The 22,906-nt window shown below is 38.7% G+C and overlaps 1 protein-coding gene across 1 annotated transcript in view; it reads right to left on the reverse strand.

The window, feature by feature from the left end:
* TARBP1 (TAR (HIV-1) RNA binding protein 1) overlaps positions 1 to 18,541 on the reverse strand; it is a 32,027-nt gene extending 13,486 nt beyond the window's left edge. The window contains exons 1-17 of the mRNA XM_058801846.1: positions 17,710 to 18,541; positions 17,527 to 17,624; positions 16,666 to 16,735; positions 15,698 to 15,846; positions 14,929 to 14,981; positions 13,899 to 13,996; positions 12,703 to 12,838; positions 11,558 to 11,654; positions 10,625 to 10,714; positions 9,785 to 9,923; positions 8,186 to 8,282; positions 7,719 to 7,894; positions 4,557 to 4,654; positions 3,758 to 3,919; positions 1,951 to 2,141; positions 1,030 to 1,285; positions 754 to 942 (exon numbers count right to left, since the gene is read on the reverse strand). Coding sequence (XP_058657829.1) covers positions 754 to 942; positions 1,030 to 1,285; positions 1,951 to 2,141; positions 3,758 to 3,919; positions 4,557 to 4,654; positions 7,719 to 7,894; positions 8,186 to 8,282; positions 9,785 to 9,923; positions 10,625 to 10,714; positions 11,558 to 11,654; positions 12,703 to 12,838; positions 13,899 to 13,996; positions 14,929 to 14,981; positions 15,698 to 15,846; positions 16,666 to 16,735; positions 17,527 to 17,624; positions 17,710 to 18,541 — 2,931 coding nt within the window. The remainder of the gene's footprint in view (positions 1 to 753; positions 943 to 1,029; positions 1,286 to 1,950; positions 2,142 to 3,757; positions 3,920 to 4,556; positions 4,655 to 7,718; positions 7,895 to 8,185; positions 8,283 to 9,784; positions 9,924 to 10,624; positions 10,715 to 11,557; positions 11,655 to 12,702; positions 12,839 to 13,898; positions 13,997 to 14,928; positions 14,982 to 15,697; positions 15,847 to 16,665; positions 16,736 to 17,526; positions 17,625 to 17,709) is intronic.
* Between the last annotated feature and the right edge of the window lie 4,365 nt (positions 18,542 to 22,906).

The following is a 22,906-nucleotide window of genomic DNA, read 5'->3' on the forward strand; positions in this document are numbered from 1 at the left end:
TGTATAAAGCCAATAGGAACCAACATGCCAGTACTGAATATGGTTTTCTGGACTTAATCAAAAAAAGAACACCACGACACATGCAGGAACTCTTGGAGTTCTGGCAGCTGCATAGATCTTCCAAAAGAAGAATAAAGATTTTATTTTTCTTCTTAACTCAGGAAGCAGGTCTCCCATGCAGTATTAAACTGAACTCTAAGGTGACTGTGTTTTTTGTTTTCTGCACTTGGACTATGAGAGGAAAAGAAGCCTTTAAAGAAGCAGTAAAAATGCTTTATTCAAGAGCATGTACAAAATTTTGAACTGTTCTAGCTTTTCATCTAAGAGACCATTTTCATAAAGAGTAAACTATTAGAAAACGGCATCATTTTCCCAGAATATTAATAGTTTATGACAGTTCAGGTGTCAAATCCTAAACAAGATAGTCAAGAGGAAGAGGAATTTTATTTTTATGTAAAAATAAAATAAATTAACAAAACTAATTTTACTGCATGCAGAAATACTGAACAGTCTAAAAAGTCAAAGACACAGTAATTTTCATTTTCTGTGCCACAAGATGGAACAATATCTTTGTTTATCTTCAATCTTATTCTCAGGTCTTTTACCTTAACACTCTCAAACCTAAGCCTTTTCAGAAATGAAAAATTCACAACAATAGCTGAAGGGAAAATAAAGCATAAAATACGTTATTACATCCACACAAAATTTATGTTCCCTTCTCAAAAAAAAAAAAGAAGAATTCTTGAAACTGACCTCTTTTATTTTGGTATATGTTTGACCTTTTGCACTTGCAGCAACAGCTAGAACCTCAGTATCAAAGATGAACTGAACAAAAGCTTTTAAATTGGCCCAAAATATTAGCTGTGTGTTGCTCAAAGAGGATATAATTTTCCAAGCCAAATCAAATGCTTCTATGCAGAGAGCCTCTGATGAGTCCAGAAGCTGTAAATAAGGAGATAAAAAATTGTTACATTCAACAAAAAAATAACACCCAAAAAACTATTAATACTGTACAGGTTAATATTTTACCTTGGGAACAAGGACTTTCATGCAGTCAAACACAGGTGAAACTTGGTCTGAAGGAAGAATAGACAGGGCTTCCAATGCAGACTGTAGAATTTCTTTTGACCTTTCAGCCATGGACAGTGACATTACTGAAGTTTCTTCACACCCTTGAGCCAGAGTTGCAAATGAATTTAAAACAAAACGGAGGCAAATCCACTGGTCACGAACATAGCGCGCAACAATTTTCCCCCATCCTTGAGATGTCTTCTCTTCACATGAGCTGTGAAAAAAATACTTTTCTTAAACAAATACTGTGTTATGTTTATCCTGCACATTCCTACTCCACCAGGAAGTGCTCTAACTGTACAAACTCACTGCACTACATCAAGGTGCTAAGATTTATACAGTTCACGTGGACAAGTACATGGAAAAGAAATCTAAAAATTAAGTGGTTTTTAAAAGAGAAAAATCAATTATGGGCTTAGTCTTACCTGTGAGAGTATTCAGTGGAAACATCACTATGTGCTGGCTGTGGTTTTTTGTTACCCAAATATTTGGGTTTTGGCTCTCTGGCTTCCTCTGGGTTTCCCTTCCCAACAGTAAATAATTTACATTTAAACTTGCTTGTGTACATGTCATGGCTTTCTGCAGTGCACATATATTTAATCTGGCCTAAGGGTAAGCAGTGTTCATAGCTAGCTCTGGTTTCACAGAACTAGAGGACTTAACAAAAGAACCTTTGGTCTGATCAATTATGGCTGCTTTAATGCTCCAAAACCTGGATGCTAAGACAGAAGAGCAACTGAGTGAACCATTTGTGCACAGAATTCTTCCTTTTTATCTTGGCAAAAAGTTGTCAAAGAACAGGAAAAGCCAACACCTTAACCACTGCTTCACATTAATCAAGTTTGTTCTAGAGAATTACTGAAGCTTTAACAGACATACCTGTTTTTTTCTTCAATATAAGATGGCTTCTTTAATACTTCATTGAATCGAAAAAAGGAAATTAATTTCTTCAGAGCATCCACAGAAGGCAGAGATTCCAGGTGCACTTCCAGCTCCCCATCCATTATCTCACAAACAGCTGCCAGTGAAGCCATGCCAGCCACTTTTCTAATTTGTTCCTTAAGATTCAGCTCCAAAGTAAAACCAAATCATACATGAAAAAACACATACCAACTTCTCATATGATACAAATAACCTACTAATAACATACTTCTGCTAATAATCCTCCTCTTGGAATCACCACAGACATCATAAAGTAGCAACTCTGCATCCTTCTACTTGTGTATTTTCTTCCCCTGAGCCTAACACAGCCTAGCTTGGGCTGGGTCAGCACAAATGTTCACAAGTTACAAGCACTGACAGAGGCATAAATATTCCAAATTACAGCCACTTGGGCATGAAGTGCAGGCAGTGTGGCTGTGATGGAACTCTCCTGTCTTGCCAGGTAACAGTTCATACACATTGCTGGAGAGCAATTAGAAAAAAGGATGTGGGTCCAGTTAATCAGAAACCCAACACAACAGCTGAAATTTGGAATACAACACACTAGCTGCTCCAAGCACCCAAAAGATCACAACCATGCCATGGTTATTTTGTGTGATAAACACTTATATTCAAAAGAGGCTTGAAATTAAAAGTCTCATTTAAAAAAATGCCAAGAAGTATATAATGCCTGTACAGTAAGAAAACTTTTATGTTATTTAAATATCTCCAAGTTGCATTTGGCTGTCTAGAGCACAGGAAAGACTTTTTTCATCTGTTATTACTCAGCATTTTCTTCTTCTGAAACTGAAGCAGCTGAAGAAACCATAACAAAAGTATAATTCCCCTAAATTCAAAATAAGTTGGTAAAGGCCCGCAGTGAACACTGAGTTTGAACCAGAAAATGTTTACTTTGAAACTACTGGGAAAAGTATATAATTCACATAAATTAAGGAAAGAAATAAAATAAATTAAGTATTGTTCTTTGTTCCCTTAAAACACAAACCTAGCTATAATTAAATACTTACAATCTTTTAAGGTGTTATTACTTGTTCTTGAACAAAACAGTAATACCAAATAATAAGACCAAAGTTTCTATTGCCCAACAAAACTTAATTTAAATCTCCTTTCTGTCATGGAAGTCATTAATGTTTCTTTCTGCTTTGAAAATTTATCTATTTCAGCTACAGTAGCCTAACACAGAACTATGGGACAATCAACATAACTATATGAAAATGCCAAAGCAATGCTCAGTTCTGGAGTTTCTTTTTCTCTGTATGTTCCAGGTTTGAAGTCAACAAGCACAAAAGATATTTTCATTCAACAGTTATTGATCAGTAAAATTAGTTCACATTTGAGGAAAAAAAAATCTTTGAGCACATAGTTCATGATTACAGTAAGAATTTTAGCTATATAGACTTCTAAATAATTCAATAAAAAAAACCCAAAGTACTAAAAATCTTAGCTACGAATATTATACATTCATACTACACTGCCAAATAAAGACGTGTGTTAAGGAATATATATGCACATACACAGTCACACAAACTACTATTTAACTTCACATTAGATATAATATTATGCATTATAAACATCACAATAGAAATAAGTAATTGCATCTTAACTTATGTAATAGTATGTCTATATAATTATTACTACAGAATCTAAATTCTGCATATTAACAGAATTATTAGCAGATGTTTTAATTACTACTTCTTGGCCTGTTTTAGATTAATATTTGTTGTTGTAAATACTGTTAAATTACCTTTTCAGAATTTCTCTCCTGAAGATTACGAATAGATGCACTTATCAGGGATGAAAGGAAATTCCTGATAGATGACATTTTCTTCAAGCTGACTTTCAAGCACAAATTCATTATCTCTGGAATTAAAGCCAAGTACAAATCACAACGATCCAGGTCGCCAACCTAAACGTGAGGAAACAAATGCAATCCAAATCAGTAAGAGGGGAAAATGAAACTGAAAATCAGAACGAAAACGACTGGTAACAATGACAGCAGAAGGAAAACTACAACATTGCAATTGATCAATTTTAATTTTGGGGTTTGTTTGGAGGAGGTTATTAACTTCTAAATCTTTAAAACTGACTTTCAGATGCCATTCTCTTGATGCAACTCTAACTTTTGCTTTGCTTAAAAAGTCTCAGGCTTCTTTGGGGTAGAAACTTAGAAAACACAGCACAGCAATGAGCAAACAGTGTAAGATAGTCAAATAATATGTACTAAAAGCCTCCAAACACCTAACAACTCACATCCACAGCTAAACTAGTAGATATTAAGCAGTACATGCTACTCAGGATTTCTTACAATATGATTTCCTTAGATTTAAGAAGAAACAAGAAATGCAGACTACAAACACTAAACACTACTTGTAAAGAAACTTCTTTTTTCTTTCTTACTGTGCCCATTCAAGAAAGTTAACAGAAGTGTGTCATGCAAATTGACTTTCTAGGTGTTCAAAGATTTTATATGAACTTTAGGAACACTGGTAAATCAAACTAACAAGCAAAACCACACCAAAGGATGTCTCATAATCATTACTCACAGTGCTTAACTCATTGGTAGTAAGCCGTCGGAGAACAAATTCAAGAATACTCTCCACAGGTGTCACAAGAGATTTCCAGATAAAGAACAGTACTTCATCTGTGTGGAGGGAAAAAAAAGTATATATATAGAAATACAAGTCCCTTAAGAATCTTGTTATATCATGCAGATTTGCTTATGTTACAAAGTTCTACAGTAACAGTACTCAAATAGCTAAAAACAATTTGAAACACCTCTGTACTCTTCCACAGTGTAAGCCATAAGGCTGAAAGAATCAATCCAGATTACATTATTATATTATTTCCTGAGATTCACAATGTATTAGTGAACCAAACCAATGCAAAACCAGAACACTACAGTCCAACTTTCCAATTTTTAATGCACACTTTAGTTCTAGTCCTAATGATCTGCACAAACAGCTTATAATTGAACTTAGTTTTTAAAAAATACCAAAAGATTTCATATGCAACAATTAACTTTATGTTAGAAAAATATACTTTTCCATTCCTAATATTTATAGACTTGAAAACTGGCTTTGGGGGCTTGCTGGTTGTTGGTCTGGTTTTTTGATGTTTAAGAAAAATTAATATTTGGAAATACTGTAACTTTACAAGATTTTAGCTGAGTAGCTTCCAGGCTTAACATTGGAAATGAAAATACAAAATTATGACACAAAATGTGGTACTGTCCAAGAAAAGGCTAGGCTAACAAGTATGCCACACGTACATAGCATTTCACAAACAAAGACACAAGTTTATACACAAGGGAGGCAGGTCACTCTTGTAAAACATATTTAACCACAACCACACAGCAGTCTGTGTTTCAAGGGTAAGGGCTAGCTGAAAGCCACGGAAATAACATCTCAGTATGAAAACAGAGTAAAATACTCTGCATGGCCTCCTTGTTTTAAAAATACCAGTCATTAGATTCAGTGTTTAGGAGAATTACCCAGAGGCTACAACTGCTGTTTCTTTCTGGAGTTGACCCTAAGTAACAATTCATGTAGCAAACCTATTATGAAATGGAAGGCCTTCAAAATGTAAAAATATAAAGGGAAATATTTCCAGAAGTTCCAAATCCATATTGTACTTACTTTCAGCATTCTCTGCTAAAATGGCTTATTGGACTACATTTCTAAAGCTTAAATTGTTTAGAACCAACAGTCCAATTATGTCAGATTATCATCATGTTTCATCACAAGTCTCACATCACTAAAACATCATCTGCACTTTACAGACAAAAAATCTTCAGTTAAGCATGTTGGACATAAAACCCAATTCATTACCAGGGGCTCTGTGACATTAGCAAAAGATAATAATTATCAAAATCTTACTGTTTAAAATAATGAAATCTAATGACAGTTTAGACAGCAAGAACTGTAGAAGAATGCTAATGATTTCAGCATGCCTTTCAGACATGTCTATCCCCCTTAAAATATTCTTAAATAAAACACTTCCCACTTGTAATTATTTTGGTTTTGCAAGGTTAAATTCCTTTATTACTCCCTACCATTTTACTGTTTTGCATTTGACAAACAGGACTTTTCACCTCCCACTTAATCAACACAGAAACATAACTTTGGTATTGCGCAGCATTAATCTTCCCACCCCACACTTCAGTCAATTCACAGCTGCACAAAAAAAAATATATTTATTACTTGGTTCTCCTGTGCAGGAGGAAGAAGCACAAAAACACTGTAGAAAATAATTTTAAGAAAAGCAATCCTTGCTTAACATAAAACTACAATGCAATTCAGCAAGCTCCTCAAAAGACTGATGATGGGCTGTACTGGAGCACCTCTAGGGACCTTCAAAAGGATGGGGACACTGCAGTGCTCAGCCTTGCCATACCTTTGGAACTCTGTTAGCAGAGCTCAACATGCCATGCCAGGTGTCAAAATTCCCACAGCAGGAGCAATCCATTGCAGGTACATTAGCAAGCACGAGAAAAAAGGCACAAGGAACTTATTTATTATTGATACTAAAAAATTAGCATGGGCTTGTATGTGTTTTGTAGGGTTCTGCTTCAGGCTTGTTCTATCCTTGTGCTGTAGACTGAATGCACAGTGGTAGCTTACTAGAGACTTCTTCCAGTTTAGTTCATTTCAAGGAACCCACTTCACCAGTCAGAGAGACCATGGGCCAACATCAGCTTTAACAGTCTGCATGATTAGTGCTCAGTATGTCACACAAACAGCTAAAATTTAAGGGGACGGGGTTGAATGCATACAGCACTTGTTAAAATAAGGGTGGACATTTATTTTGGGACTGCACTTAGACATGTATATGAAACCTGGACATATAACCTAAAACGATTTATGTTACAAATAAGAGCCTAGATATGGAACCTCCCCACTCCAAAATGACTTTTCTATTCCACGTTATAAACACCCTGAAAAAATCCCAAATTAATCTAGGAGAGCAGAAACCAAACACCAAGATCCCTCCTATTCCCATTCAGCATCCCAAAATTCAATGAAAATAATACTGCAATTTTTCATTTGCTCTCAGGAAAAACATTCAGGTCTATTCTGGTTACAAACAGACCAAGTTCTCTCAAAAGGAATAGGAAGGCCTCCATAGTTTTTGTTCAAACTCTCCTGAAAGGTCTACAAGTTAAAGTGCTCCATCTGTGGTGGGCAACAGTCCCAGACAGACAGATCACCAGGCTTGTATTTCAGAGGGCACCTCTTAGCCTACCAGTCAACTCAGAAAACAGGATGTGCAGCAGGATCACTTTATGCACTCAGGGAAGACTCTGGCTGAACCTGTGGTATCTGAGCAGGTTAGGCTGGGATTCTGTAGTTACTTCTTTCTGAAGTGTCTAAATGATTCATTCTAAATGATTCATGGAATCCATTCATTTGCCTATAAATATTTGCAATACAGTCACACTCTTCAAATTTTAACTGATAATCTAATCCTAATGGATAACAACTGCTTTCTCAGAAGACTTCCACATTCTCAATTCCCAGTCCTTAGGACACCTGTAAGACTGGACCCACAGCTCAAGTTTTATAACACACATGTCAGATTGCCAACTTTTGCATTTACCACTTCTAGGCTAGTATTAGTTTGAGACTATAGCCATGAAACAGTGAAGTAGCTTAGCTGCAGTTAAGACTGTAATGAACAGAAGACAGTAGACTGAAGATGTCACTAACCATCTTGTGCATTGGAACATTTTAACCAACGGGTCTGCAATAACTTCAAGAGAAGCTGAAGGCTTTTATCTGCTTTCAGTGTTGGTATGTAAGCATTACTGCCAAGTTTCATCAAGACATCCAGAAGAGGGTTCAAGAAAGCCTCTAGTTCAATCCACTCTATGTTGCTTTTTCCACTACACAAAAACAAAAATTAAAAAGAAAGTCTTCTTCTGAGTATCTGCCTTAAGTGCTGAAGTTACTTATGGAAATAAATAGGACAGGTTTCCAAGACACTTAAGTATCTTTAGAATGTTACCCAGTATGTCTGCAGCAACAGCTGGACAAGGCCTAAGGAATGATCAGGCTGATGCAAAGTCTACAGAGAAAAGAGGACAGCATCCCAGCTTCATCAGGCTTCACTGGATCCTTCAAGAGTGAGGAGATTGAAAAAGACAGAAATGTAAAACAAGGTATTTCATACTTACCTGCATTTATTCTTCATCTGCTCCACGTCAGCAGCCAACAGAACCATTGTTGAGACAAGCTTAGCTTCAAACGAGTCAGGCATAAAGCAATTTTCTCCTGATTAAAGATATTTTAAGGTTTCCACAGTAACTAAAAAATACCTTTGCATTAACTTCTAAAACTTCTGGGTTTGTAACTTATTAAAATAAATTAATAGTAGAAAAAACAATGCTAACGTAAGTATTACTACTAATTTTTGGCATTTTTTATCTAGATGTTAATTTAATTCTACTGGCCTTTATGCTCAAATAAATTTTAGGCAATATGTTACATAGCAGTTCACAACAGACTTTTCTGTTACTTTAAAAAAATACATTGGCATATTCAAATTAATTTAATGAAGAACATAATTCCACTATGCTTCATCTGAAACATCAGCTGTGATTTTGACCACAGAACCAACCACATAAAGAACCAGTACTACTCTGTAAAGAGGAAATTATAAAAAACCTAAGTTTCTCTTTTCATCAATCTTTTATACAGAACTTCATCATCATACTTACAAAATTATTCTTAAATAGCAGTATGCAATTTGATTTCAGGGTTTTTTTTAACTGGTATGTTTCTGGCTTTGAGAAATTTAGAAAACAAAACACACTTGGGAGGTCCAATTCAAGCAGCTGGACATGATTCATTTTTTTCCCCCCCTCTAAAGAGCTACCTATTAGTTAAGTTTCATATAAAACTGGAATTACAAACATCACTTTTTACAAGTGAAATCCAGATGCTTGCCATGGAATTGCAGATAATATGGACCAAGGACTAAACAAACATGTCAGGAAGAAGGTCTGCCAAAATTTTTAGCAAATTCACCCTGAAGCATGAACAGAGAGAATTTGCTTACTACTTCTCTAACAGTAAGACAATCCAGTCAAGTTTCCTGGTCTGCAGAAAGTTTCTGAAGCTATTTCTGATCAGCAAATTCTGACCTAGTATTTTTGTCTCCTCTACATATAGTACTTAAAAGTGTTCAGTTTTGACTTTTTGACAATATAAAACTATATAGAATTCACTATGACTGCAAATGCCACACAAAAGTTGAAATATTTTTTAAAAAATCAATTTGCCATTCTTTTCAATGTGTCTGAAAGAAGACACTAGGCTGACATTGTAAATAATTAAAAATGTGGCCCTTTTCCCTCTATAAAAACACCTGGTCATGTTACAAAGCTCTGCTGAGAAAGGTGACAGAACCTATGTGGTTCACACTCCCTTGTGCTTTCCTCTGCCCCTGCAGTCCAGAATTTTCAGACACCATCAAAAGAATGACAAAATAAATCTAATGGACAAGCATCAGGGCAGCATTAAAACTGAACATTAAGACTTAATGTTCAATTAATACTGCAGGACTTGAATTTATGGAGGAAAGGAAATAAATATAAATTTTATTTATGGAATTAAAAAATAAGGTTCAGACTTAAGAATTGTGAACACACAGGTAGGGTAGAACTTGAACAGGTGCAATAAAAAATTATTTTTCTAAAATCTAAGGGAATGTTGTAAATTTTTTTTAAATTCTCTTTAAAATGGTGGGTTTTATTTATACACATTTAACTTACTTTCAGATGCAGGTGTCTTAAGGTACTGTCCCACAAGACTCTGCACATATTGACACAATGATGATGCCTCCTGACGTCCAAAATCAGAGGTTACAGACTTCCTGAAGCACTTGTCATTCACTTGCAACCAGCTGCAAAGCTGAATGAAGAACACTGTGTTATCCTTGAGCACGTCTGGCAGCTGTGCACTGGCATCACTGATTTAACACCAGAGCACTGTTAAACACAAACTCTCCCATCAGCAAACCCACACACTGCAAGAGGTGCTCAGTGCATGAGCAACCTCTAGCCTTAGCAGACTGTTCCCTTCCAACTACACACAGAAAAATGTTCTTCCAGAGGGTAGCTCAGAGCACCCCAAAAAGTCAGTGGTACCAATATAAGAAAAACACCAACTCTCAAAATTAAGCAACACTGGTAAAAATTCCCTTATGTCAAAAGAGTTTCTTCCAATCAATGCTATCTAATGAGACCAGCTTTTTTTTTTTTTTTTAACTTGTACGCCAAAAATGAATGGAGCAAGATGAAATGTACAGCATACATGACAAGAAGACACTATGCAAAAAATCACTTTATCATCATTATATGGCTGTACAAGTAACCAAAAGTTATGGCTACATGATCAGCTGGCTCTAGCATATACTACATAAAAAATCATTTCATCTTTCAACTTTCATTCACAGCATTTTACATCTTGCAAAGACATAAAATACATATACAATTTAAAATCTCACTCCACATGGTATGCACATTTTTTTCCTTTGAGATTATCCTGCCAGTGATGATATTATTTCTACCAGTGATGGGCTTGATGAACATAAAACCAGCTTCAGTTCTCACCTCTGTCCATAACAAAGTATCTCTCCTTAGGGACTCGTCTGGTCTAAGGGACAGAAGAAAGCTTGAAACTTCTGGGAAGGACACTTTCTCCTGAAGAAATTAATCAAGATACAATAGTTGCCAACAAAATATACAACAAATAATACCTGTATGACAACTCAACACGTTTGCCTTTATCTGGCAAATTTCAGTAAAAGAAATTAATTTTCTTTTTCATGATTCAGACTCATTTCTGCCTCTTTGGGACCAACTTATCAGTATCAAGGAACAAAACTTAATTTTCCCAAGTATTAAAGTCTATCTGAACATAAATGAATGACTGCAAGAATAGTGCTATTCAATGGTGACACCTTTTAAATTAATATAGATAATACTCATAAGTACTAGTTCTGCATTTCTAAAGATTAAATCAGACAGGTTTATAGCCACAGCACAGAAGACTACTTCTTTACAAAGCTAGCTATAAAACAAACAAAACATGAGTACTTTGACCACTGAATAAGTACAGTCCTGCTATTTCAACAGTAATGGTAGTTTTATCATTCTGGTATCACAAATACTTTTATTATTAGGAACTACAGGAAAGTCTATTTAGTTTCAATCTGTTAAAACCTGAGTTTATGTAATGGATGTGGAATAATATCCTGTTATGATAACTACCACATGACAACCCTACAACAAAACATCAACTAATAAAAACTAAGGAAAAAGAATATTTCTTATGGAAAACCAAAGGTAACAGAAGCATACCACACTTACACAGTACAATTTAGACAGTCACTAAAAAAATTGCAAATCCAGCAAAATCGGTATAAATACTGTATTTAACATTTTTTAATACTGTTGTTCCTGTAAAAGTGTCACTGTGTTTCTATCACATCAAGGAAAAAGAAAAAACAAAAAATAAAACAAAACACAAAGCCCCAAACTGACCACATCTGTCAAATGCATAGTTGTTTGAAGAAGATAGCACTGAGCAGCTCCACGCAATAAAATCTGGTGTGTAATCATAGTACACTGGAGGACATCTCTGCAAAGAGGAGAAATACACACTGTATAAATCACACACTTAAAAATGTAAGCATTTTCATGTATTTTCTAATTATTAACCATTTAAAACACATTAGATTGCATGTAACAGACATATTCTATTAAGTGTGGCACAAATACTGCCCGGTCAGGCCACAAACAGTCCAGTACCAACATTTCTGTCACATGTACTTTCAAAAACTGATAATAAAACTTGGATGAGCACAAACCTAAAAAAACAGAAAGGGGGAGAAGAAAGAATAAAACAAAAACTAAAGGAACAATCCCCATGATCACACCAGTTCAGACTGGTAATTTAATATTAGCCTTTCTATCAGTAACAAGTTACAATGCTTCCCATCAAAATCTCACTCAAGCAAAAAACTGAAACTTTCAGTGGTCTTTTATCAGCAAAGGTATATCCAACATATTTTTCTTCTCTTTGTAAACTGCTTCTATTCAGTATTCCTTAAACCACCAGTAAGATTTTATTTAAATGCTCCAATTTGATTAAACTGGAATGACAACTGATTTTTAGTGGCTCTAGGAAGTGAAAGCAGACACTTAGGAAACAGCAGTGTGATTAAGGTCCATAGTAAGGCCAAGAACTTTTACTTAGACTTTTACCTAGAACTTTTACCTAGACTTTTATTTAGAAATCATTCAGTTTCCAGCATTGTGGGCTGTCCCCTGATATAGCCTCAATTGCTATTAAACCAGGCTGTAATGTAACTAGAAAAAAAGGAAGTGTGATATGTATCAACCAGGAATTGTGGAAGACCAGGGAAAAATTATTCTAAAAAAGTAGAAACTATGAAGATCTAAAATGCAAAAACTCAGGTATTTTTAACTTCATACAGAGATATAAATAAACTGGTTCTTGAATTGCTTTCCTCTGCAAATTAGACATAAAGGAGACAGAGCCTTTAATTCCCATGCACAACCATCCCTTCAGAAGTAACAACCATGAATCAAATTCTGGCTCTGCAGACTGTCAGCACATTTCTTTGGAAGAAGGCTGTAAGAACACAATGCAGTATATGTTTTACCTTAGAGCATGAAGTCCTTCAGCACCAAGTACTTTACATGCAGGGATAGATGCCAAAGCCATGGAAAGAAACAAAATAGGAACAGCACACCAATGCCTACTTGTCATCTTCTGAATAAATTTTAACAGGAAGCTACCTTAAAATAAAAGTAAACAAAAGAACCCTGAGTGATTTTGTCCTCTCCAATGCTTTTAAATAACATGAACACCAGCAGAAGAGTGTTATTGTAATTTCTGACAATTAAATGAAAGACAACAGAATAGTTTCCTAATTATTTCTATTTTAAAAAATCACATTCCAAGGAAGTCTGCCAGTAAGGTGATATGATTCAGAGACAAACAGAAATAAACCTAATTTTGACTTTGGTAATCTGCATTAATGACCATGCCCAGGAACGGAATTTTAACTCAATTGTTTTGAGTACTAAACAATGCCTTTTTTAAGTTGATATTGAGCTTGTGATATGGTTACCCAAGATTCAACCAGTTAAATGGATGCTGGAATGGGCAGAGCAATTCTCAGCAAGCCACCACATCCACAGTTTGTGGAAGCAGGCTATCCATTTCAGGATTCCCCACCATAGACCCCTGTTTAGTGATAAAATATATGCCTGGGGACAGGACAGAAAAATAGGGCATCTATGGCATTACAAATATATACCAGGATACACCTGTAGACAAAGGGTGCTGCAAAGAGCTGATTCTACCCTGATTTGACCCAATTAGCCCAGGTATTAACTTCTGGTCACCTTCATTTTAGCCTACACTACCATCAAAATTTGGAACAGTCTCAGAAATCTTCCTCCACCCAACCTGACAATGAAAGAATCTCTACTCTGTTTCAGCCCTGGCCCTTTTGGATGAGTCACTACACAAGTCAGGACTAAAAAAGTCTGGCAGATGAAGAAAAAAGAATCTCCAAGTACTGTTCACTTCAGATCTCAGGAGCTTGTTTGGGCTTTTTATATTTCCATTAATAAGCAAATCTCCTTCATTTTGGCCCTAGAACAATTCTGTAGCTTTGTACTGCAAGATACCTCAAAGTTCCTGAAGATCTTTTCTCTGGAAACTCCACTGTTGGGACAACTCTTCATTTTTTCTCTCAAGTAAACACTCACATGACATACCAAAAGCAGCTCCATAGCTTTTCTTTTGTTTTTTATTTTAAAAAAAGATAAAGGTGAATTTGATACATACCTTTTTCTTCTTCTGGAAGAAGAGTGAGATAAGTAGCCAAAAACTTCTGTAACTTCATTCCCAAAGGAGGACAGGCTCCTATTGATTGACCTGGTGTCCTTTTGGGTTTTAAAACATTAGTTACACAACTGGTATGTTAACAGCTTCAGGATTAGACTTAACAGATTTAATCTAAAATCCATTTCTAGATTTGAAATGTTTAGAACTGCCTCTAAACAAAAACAAAAGTCATTCAGTGACACTCCATGAGACCAAGAGAGACAAACTATGCCTCATGAGAAGTCTCTGGATCCTGGCTACTTAGGATGAGCATCAGTCAAGAGATTCTACAGCTTTCTCTCAGCTTGATATTAACTGCAGAAACTTTGTATATTCTTGGTATACTCAAACATGCACCCTCCTCTACACATGCCAACATGTTTCACCCGAAATACAGAGCTAAAAGAGAAGACTAAGATTGTGAAGTATTGATTCAACACAGCTCTAACATACTGAAACACTTGGGAGTTGCTTCACCTTCTGAATTCCCATCCATGTATGTCCATGGAAAGATACTGCAGATTGAGAAGAGAAATGCTTAACTGATGCAAGAGCCTGCAGAGCTCACATTTGTCCTGCCATGTTTAGATGAAACAACCTATTTTGACTACACCTTATCCATAATCACATAATTCAAACTATCACCAGTGACAGTCAGTTTTATCCCCCCAAAAATGAACCTATTAATCCACTGAACTCTTTGTTTCATGGGCTTCCCCCACCAGATCAAGACTGTGATCATCAATTTGACCAAGGAGCACTGAAAATTGCAAAAATCAAGTCTTGTCACTAGATCCATACTTCATTTGCTCACAGCCACCCATCCTTCCTGAGAAACTCTCCCTGTCAGTAAGTTTAACAGCACCATTTTTTATTAATGTGTTTTCTTTAGCTAAGATTTTATCAACATACTTAAACCAGCATTATTAGAACACATTTACAGCAATCAAGAAATTAAATACACATCTGATTAATTAAACCAGTGGTTTACCTGCTGTAGAGGGAACTTTCTGACAGGGCATCCATTAGTGGTCCAATAACAAACTGAAAAAAGAAACAAGAACAATGGTGAAATGTACAGTTCCAAGGCACTGTTACATAGAAGCTAACTGGACTTATTTCACCAGACTTTACAGGACAGAGCCAGAAATTCAAGAATACTCTTGTTAATGGTAAACAGTAGAAGCAAAAGTGGAATAAACTAAAGGGAAAGGGGACCAGGAAAGTGAACAAGAAAAGAGATTTTTCAACTAAATACATTTCACAGAGTATTGTGAAAGATGCAGGCAAGCAAAAAATCACACTGGGAAACAGAGAAAATAGATTTAAACATGAAATAGAAGAATGACAAAAGCCATCATAGCTAAAAAGAATCTAGAGTGCATAGTAAGGTTGACTATTTCAAGTTATTTATCAAGAGGCTGACTTAATTTGTATAGATCAGGAATGTTAACCTTTGAGGGAAATGCTCCTATGAGGTTTAAATAGTACAATGTAGATCATCCCTTACTAAAGTGTAGGCTGGATGGACAGTCAATACACACATGACAGTAACAAAAAAAAACTTAAGCTTTAAAATATTCTCTAAGTGGGAAGAAATATTAAAGTGTGGAGGGCTTATGGCTACAGTGTAGCATAATACACTGATTATGCTACAGAGACAGAATTTGTCCAATTCCAACTACTGAAGCAATTAGCGTTAAGATCTGTTACAAATTAGAACACTTGTTTCTTGTGGCAGGTGACAGTAACACCCTTACCTCTGAGAAAACAAATGAATTTGGAAGATGCTTTGTTTCATAAAGCTCCAGAAAATGAAGAATTCCTTCCTTTGTCAGTGTTTTATTCTCACTCTCAAACATTCGTCTGTAAATGCACACATGCCACGATGGGTGAAACAGCCAACAACCTGTTTACAAAACAGAAATTCTTCTGAACTGACACAGAAATGACAGCGACACACAAATACATAACATACTGACATTCTGGACAATGTTATAGTCTATTCACATTTCAAAAAGGTGACTACAGCTGTCAGTTTTATAAAAACACCCTGCTAAATCTAACTTAAAAATTATCACAGTTTTCCAAAGTTACCCTCTACTTTATTAGTTACAAATTAAAATGACTACAAAGTGCCACATCCTTCTTCCTGCAACTCTATTTATACCACTGTATTTACTCACAAAAGTTTCACATTAATTTCAACTTTACAAATCTCTAACATCTTGCACTACCTAATTACATGTATTCGTATGCCCTAGACAAACTGCCTCAGCACCCGTTTTATTTATCCTCTCCCCACTTCTAACAAATTAAGTTGGGTTTTTTTTTTCCCTTTTACAAAGTTGTGCGGGTGAATTGTCTCCTACAACCCCAAAAATCTCTAGCTTTACTTTCACATTATCTTAAGTCAAGAAAAATACAATGGGAAATGACCATTTATTTGGATTTGTTGACAGAAAAATAGTATTTCAAGACAATACAGTAAGCAATAAATATATGCTAGGATTTCTCCTCAGAGCAGAGTGGCCACTGCCTATGCATGTCTGCCAAACAACCTATGTATAAAACAAACCTACAAAAACTGGAACAGCCACCCAGAAAACACCTAATTTGAGAAACAAAACATTACAAAAAGATGCTACTGAAACAAAAGAAGAAAACAGAGAAGTGCAACTTAACTGACTAATATTTAAGAGGTTAAGTAGAAAAAGTTCCATCTTACCTTTATCCCCTGATATGGCAAGCTCATATAAACTGTTTAGTTTTGGTAATACTGGCTTTATGACATGGATCTGAAATGCAAATCAAGTATAAATAGTTTATATCTCAAACCCAGGAGCTGTCAGTTACTTGGACTAGAATTTACTACCAATAGCATTAATATAGCAATTGACAATAAAAGTACATTTAAAAAAACCTCCAAAGCCTGTCTTATGCAGTACTCAGTCACAGTTTAGCACTGAAAAAAACTTCAATGATACCATATTTTAAGAAAAATACTTACTAATAACCATTATATTCCTCAGAATTAAAACAGAGCATCTAAAATTAAACATTTAAATTAATAGTATCTCAGTTACAGGACAATCATGTCCAAATAAAATAACTACAGGGAGCTGGGCACACTACTAACAGTTAACATCACAATACTATGCAATTATGGAAGCTTCAAGTCAACAGGAATCTTTCTGCCGAGCACACTGGACTCACAAAATGGTTTTAATCCAAGGTACTCCCCCATATAGAGTCCCCTCTACCAAAGAGAGGTTACTAAGTGCAATCACCAGATTTTTCACTAGGCTGGTTACCCTGGTCTTGCAATTACCTGCACTCCAGGTTTCTGTCACTGCATTAACCAGATGTATTCCGATGACAGAGAAGAGCTCTGAATTTACTCCCAACAAATGACACGCGCTGTGTTTTAAGTATTTAAGAGTTGAAACAAAAGTATTCCAGTTAACGCTGACTTAGACATCCTCCATCACCATAACTGGAAATATTCTCCGTACACAAACATTCACACATGCCACAAGTGAGGCAGCACGTCTGTCCAGGACGGGCACAGACTTTACAGCGCTCCTACCTGGTTTCCCTCCAAAGTTTCCATTATCAAAATGTAAGTTTCCCAAAACTGTAGGAGTTGCTCGTTCTTCTCAGCAGACCACCAGAACAGACTCGGTTCTAAGGAGAGAAGCCAAAGACAGGCGTTTCTCGCGGTCCCGCACGCCGGGCCGCGCAGTCCGTCCCTCCGCCCGCCGGTCCGTACCGTGTGCGCCGTCCGGGGCGCAGCGCAGCTCGGCGCGCTGCCCGCCGCTCAGGTCGAGCGCTCGCTTCAGCAGGTAGCGGGCCCGCTTGCGGCACAGCCCGTCCCGCTCCGTCAGGCCCTCCTGCACCAGCCGCCAGAACCGCGGGCACAGCCGCGCGTCCAGCCCCGGCTCGGCCGGGCCCCGCGGCAGCAGCGCGTCCGCCAGGGCGCTCAGCGCCAGCAGCGCCCGCCCGGCCCGCGCCGCGCCGCCCGCGCCCAGCAGCCCCTCCCAGACGTGCGGCAGCGCCGCCCCGTTCGCGCCCAGCGCCGGCAGCAGCCGCCCGGCCACCAGCGCCGCCGCCGCCTCGCCCTCGCCCTCCTCCCGCAGCAGCGCCAGCGCCGCCGCCGCGCACCGCGACAGCAGCTCCGGCTCCTCCAGCCGCGGCGCCGCCGCCACCAGCGCCTCCACCGCCGCCTCCTGCGCGGCCGCCCCGCCGCCCGCCGCCAGCTCGGCCAGCGCGTCGCGGGCCAGGCGCGCCGCCAGCGGCGCCCCGCAGAGCTGCACGCAGTGCCGCAGCGCGCCCCGCGCCGCCCGCAGCCGCTCCGCGCTCCCCGCAGCGGCGCCCTCTCCGCCCCGCAGCAGCGGCCGACACCGCTCCAGCGCCACCTCCCAGGCCGCCCGCCGCAGCGCCTCCGCCTCGCCCGCCGCCGCCGGCCCGCCCGCCGCCAGTCGCTGCAGCAGCAGGCGCAGCGCCTCCGCCCGCTCGGCCGAGAGCGGCGCGCTGAGCGCCCGCAGCAGCGCGGCGCGGTCCCCGCAGCGGGACAGCAGCGTGTCCGCCAGCACCACCTCCATCGCCGGGGGGACGCGGAGGAGGAGCGGCGGCTGCGCAGGCGGGGGCGGGCGGGGCCCACGAGGGGCGGCGGGAGGCGAAAACACGGAGTGATTGACTGGTTTGGCTCTGTGTTTGTGGGTTTCAAATATTCTACATCTTTGGGTCATAACCCGCCTGCGTGAGCGTTCCCAGCCTGGCGGCTGCTCAGCACAACCTGGCCCAGTATGGGAGGCATAGTGGAGATGCCCCAGGTGCGAGCCTCTCTCTTGGGAGGGTGAAATTCCATCATTGTGTGCCATAAAAACACTGTCTATTCTTCATGTGCATTACAACACAACATCAGGTAGCAGTAATACACAAAATGCCCAGTTTTCCCACCTGCCAAATTTGTTCTAACCATTTATGCCAAAAGAAGTTGCTGAACAGTTCACTGTTCTCATCAGAGCCTACCAGAGGTTTGCCCGAGTGTCTTGTGTCTGCCTCAGGTCAGAGGCAATCCTGGATGCTGCCTCCATGTTGTTGGCTTGTTAGGAGGGCCCAGGTCAGCAGCACTGAGGCCAGAGAACAACTCCTGCACAGTTCAGTGTACTGGTGCAGCTAAAACTTGACTCAGAAAATCAAGCTGATTTCCAGTAAGTGTAAATTCACCACAGGACATTACAATTCCCATGAAAAATAAACTTAGAGATCTGCATTCCAAAAGTGGCGGCAGACTACTCTCCTAGAAGTTGTGGTCATAGGAAAAGGCAAACCTGGAACCTTCTGTTCCTGTGAAAGCAATGGATAGCAAATTCCTGGTACAGCACAACGTGCTTTCCAATGGGTGTGGGCATTACTCTGGCCAAGATGTGGTTGATTAAAATCTAATGAACAAGAAATGCTTACTGCAAGTTTTCCAAGTGAAGTTCCACTTAATCACTCCTCTCCAAATCACATGAGTAGTCTCTCCTTTTCCTGGCTATCCATTTTCTCCAATTTTTTTTAGAATTTTTTTATCTTTGAGATCCTACTGATTGCAAAGTCACTGAATTTTCTTATTAGAATTGAGCCTGTACTGTGACTATATATGCAATATATTATGGAAAAAGAAGGTGGAAGTTAATTCTTTTAAACCCTCCAGCTAAAATGGTTTCCATGCACCTTACCACTCTGCATGTGTTCTGTTACACATAAATTACAGAATCTGTTAAAAGCTCAAGAAAACAGCTCAAATTATACATTTTACTCAAATGTAAAGTAAAACTTGGTACTTTGTTTCACACACACAGAAACATGTTTCACAGGAGGAATTGTTACAACGTGCTTTAGTAAACAGGATGCTTACAGTTGAAATCTCTTACATGCCATAATATATTCTGTTTTTCTATTTGTTCTTTAGTAATTTTTCCATTTCCACTTATAGCATGCAGGCTGATTAATTATGGGAGTTCCTTTTACCAGGCTTGAAACAGTTCTGAGCAAGGGATCCCTTCTTTCTATAGGTTTACTCTTCCCTTCCTGGCATCAGTAACTAAATGAGGACAGGTTTCTGTTGCTGCATTCACAGACACGTTTCTGTCACACCATTTCTTTAATGGTCTGCACAACCACTAGTAATCAAAACAGAATCAAATATACTATGTGTTGTGCTGTTTCTTCATTATTGTCTCAATTCTGCTCTGCCTTTAGTTTTATCCCAGCAGGGTGCCAAATCTAAAGTCTTATTATGCCAATTTAAACAACAACATTTAAATTTGAACTGTCCTTCTGTAGATTGTCTTATCAGACAAAAAGGGAGGTTGGGCTTGGGGAGCTTCTGAGTGGAATATTATGACAACAAAACAAAAAAAAACAAGCCAGAAAGGTGGATATGGAGTTAAGAGAGAGAAAATGAGCAAGCATTTTGTAATTTTCAGCAGTGTTTTGTAATTTTCAGGTGTCAAGAAGCACACCATTCACACCCTCCTACCATGCTTGTTAAGTGCCTTGATGGTAACACCCTAAATTTGTGCTTTCCAACTCTACAGTTCCAACACATACCCCTGCATCACCCAAGGCCATGCCCTGTTCTGTTTTCTCCACTTTCCAAGCTTATCCCAACCACTTCTGCCTTGTTCCTAAGCCAGCCCTGCTCCCAGGCCCCCACCCTGCCAGTTGCAGGCACCTGTAGGGTCCCAAAGCCTTTTCAGCCTTGGTTTGCTGCACTCAGAATGTCCCACACCTGCCAATCTCTTATGTACTCTGCTCTCCTATTTATAGGGTATTCTGTATTCCCTGATCCTCCAGGTCCCCTCCAAACTCAGCATATGGCCTAGATCAAAGGCTGAAATACCTTGATTTTTTTTTTATTTTTTTTTTTTGAGAGGACATCTTGTATGTGCTTTCTTTATTTCTGTCATGCCAGGTATTCTCCCTCAATCAGATTAGTCTATCTTAAGAATGTAAGACTGAGGAATTGCCTGAAACATCAAAAGCAGTCCACCACAATTGCAGACAGCCCTGAAATAAATGGCCAGTCTGAACGTGTCCCTTTCTTGGGCCACTTCTATCTATAGGCCACAAAATGCTTCTCAGCTCCTTGTACCTCCAGATGTAGAGCTCACTTCACACTCTGCTTCCTTAGCTAGCATTTCTCTGTGTCATTTAATACTATTACTGAGAAAATGAGAGGCAGGACAAAGATGAGAAATGTATTATTGTTGATTTTTATCTGAACTTTCTAACAGTACCTTTGCTGATGGTGTGGGTTTCCAGCACATGATAACAAGTTGACCAAATTTGGGCTGATTTTATAATTTGAAGGCTTTACAGTAGAAGTTTGTTGGTTTTCATCAGGGCCCATAATTCTACACCAATTTAGCAATATAAGAGGACTGAGGTTCTTTCCTCAGACTCATAGTTAAAAAATCAGTGCCTTTAGTTACCTGCATATTCTTCTGGACAAATGTATGCTTGTTCTTATGTATTTGCTTTCCCCTATCATCACACAAATAAGCAATTCTGTATAGGAAAAATTTCTGGATTATCACTCTTGTCGCCCTGGTTTTCTAGGATTTTCTAAGCCTTCTGATGTTGACATTCTTATAGTGAACTTTTCCACACACTTTTTCTGTAAACAACTCATTGTTTTTCATTCCTTTTCGAGGAGGAGAGATTTGATGGACTGTCAGTTTGACCTGTGGCATTGCAGAGGTGTCACTGTCACCTTCCAATCCACTGTCACCCTTGTAAAACTATAAATAGTGGAGTCAGAGAATAAAACTTCCCTTTTTTCCTTTCACCTGAAAGCGGTGTGTGCCTGTGTCCTTTCATGTCAGTCGGCGACACACTCTAGTGGCTGGTTACCTTAGAAAAGGATTATGGACAAAACCACAGTAGAAACTACAGAAAATTACAGGTCCTGGAAATCCCCAGTTACAGTTTTGGAAGGATGTGTTATGCTGTTGCCATAAAGCCACTGCTAAGGTGCTGAGGCAGCACAGGTTATTAGAACTCAGACCAAGTCTCTGTCTTTAAAAAGTTTCATTTCAATGATGGTTTTAGATTACACAAAATCCATTTGTTCTCATGAAAGTCCCGTACCACCATCTGCACATTTACAGGTAATTCTGCACAGTCCATAAGGAGGAAGGCTCACCTAACCCTACACCATGACTTTTTTCCACTTACAGGAGTCTGTGGGAGTGTGTTTGCACAGTGTAAGGTCCCTACAGGGACCAGGTACATAACACAGCCTTTTCTTCCCTCTCCCACTGCATGCAGAAGAAGGAAATGAGAAATTTCTGAAAGTTATGCAGAAAATTTCCCACCACATCTCTCCCACACAATAGCGACATTAAAAGCCCAGATGAGCTCCATGCAATGAACCTTACCAGTTATTATGGTTACATATATTCATGTTTTCTTCTAGATTTCCTCAGTGCTTTTTTTGTGCAAAAAACAGCACACATAGCTTTTATACAACTCTCATGCTGAGACAGCACTTCCCCTCCCTGCCAGGGGAAAAGAAAAAAGAAATTTACAGAAGGTGAGAAAGGGAAAGAACAAAACTGCCTAATTTTTGTCAGTTTTCCCATAAGTCCCTGAACTCTTTTGCTAAGACAGAGGCAGAAGTGTTCTAACTGAACAATTGATATGCAGCAGGAAAGCTGGTCACAATTTCCACAAGGTGGTTGTGCTGTTATCTCCTCATCCTCCAGTGCTTGTTTCATTTGCCTTCCCAGCCCCCAAATGATTCTTCCAACTCTTCCACATCACAATGCAAACATGTATTAATTTTCAGCATTTCAAAATGAGATTCAGCTTGCCTCTCCAGCTAGTCCCTTCAGCCATCACCTTCTCTCCCTCCTCCTTTTCATTTCTGAACTTATTACCCACATCCAGTGAGCCTGGAGTTTGTCCTCTGT

The sequence above is a fragment of the Ammospiza caudacuta genome, chromosome 3 (genome assembly GCF_027887145.1).
Source record: "Ammospiza caudacuta isolate bAmmCau1 chromosome 3, bAmmCau1.pri, whole genome shotgun sequence".
NCBI lineage: Eukaryota > Metazoa > Chordata > Aves > Passeriformes > Passerellidae > Ammospiza > Ammospiza caudacuta.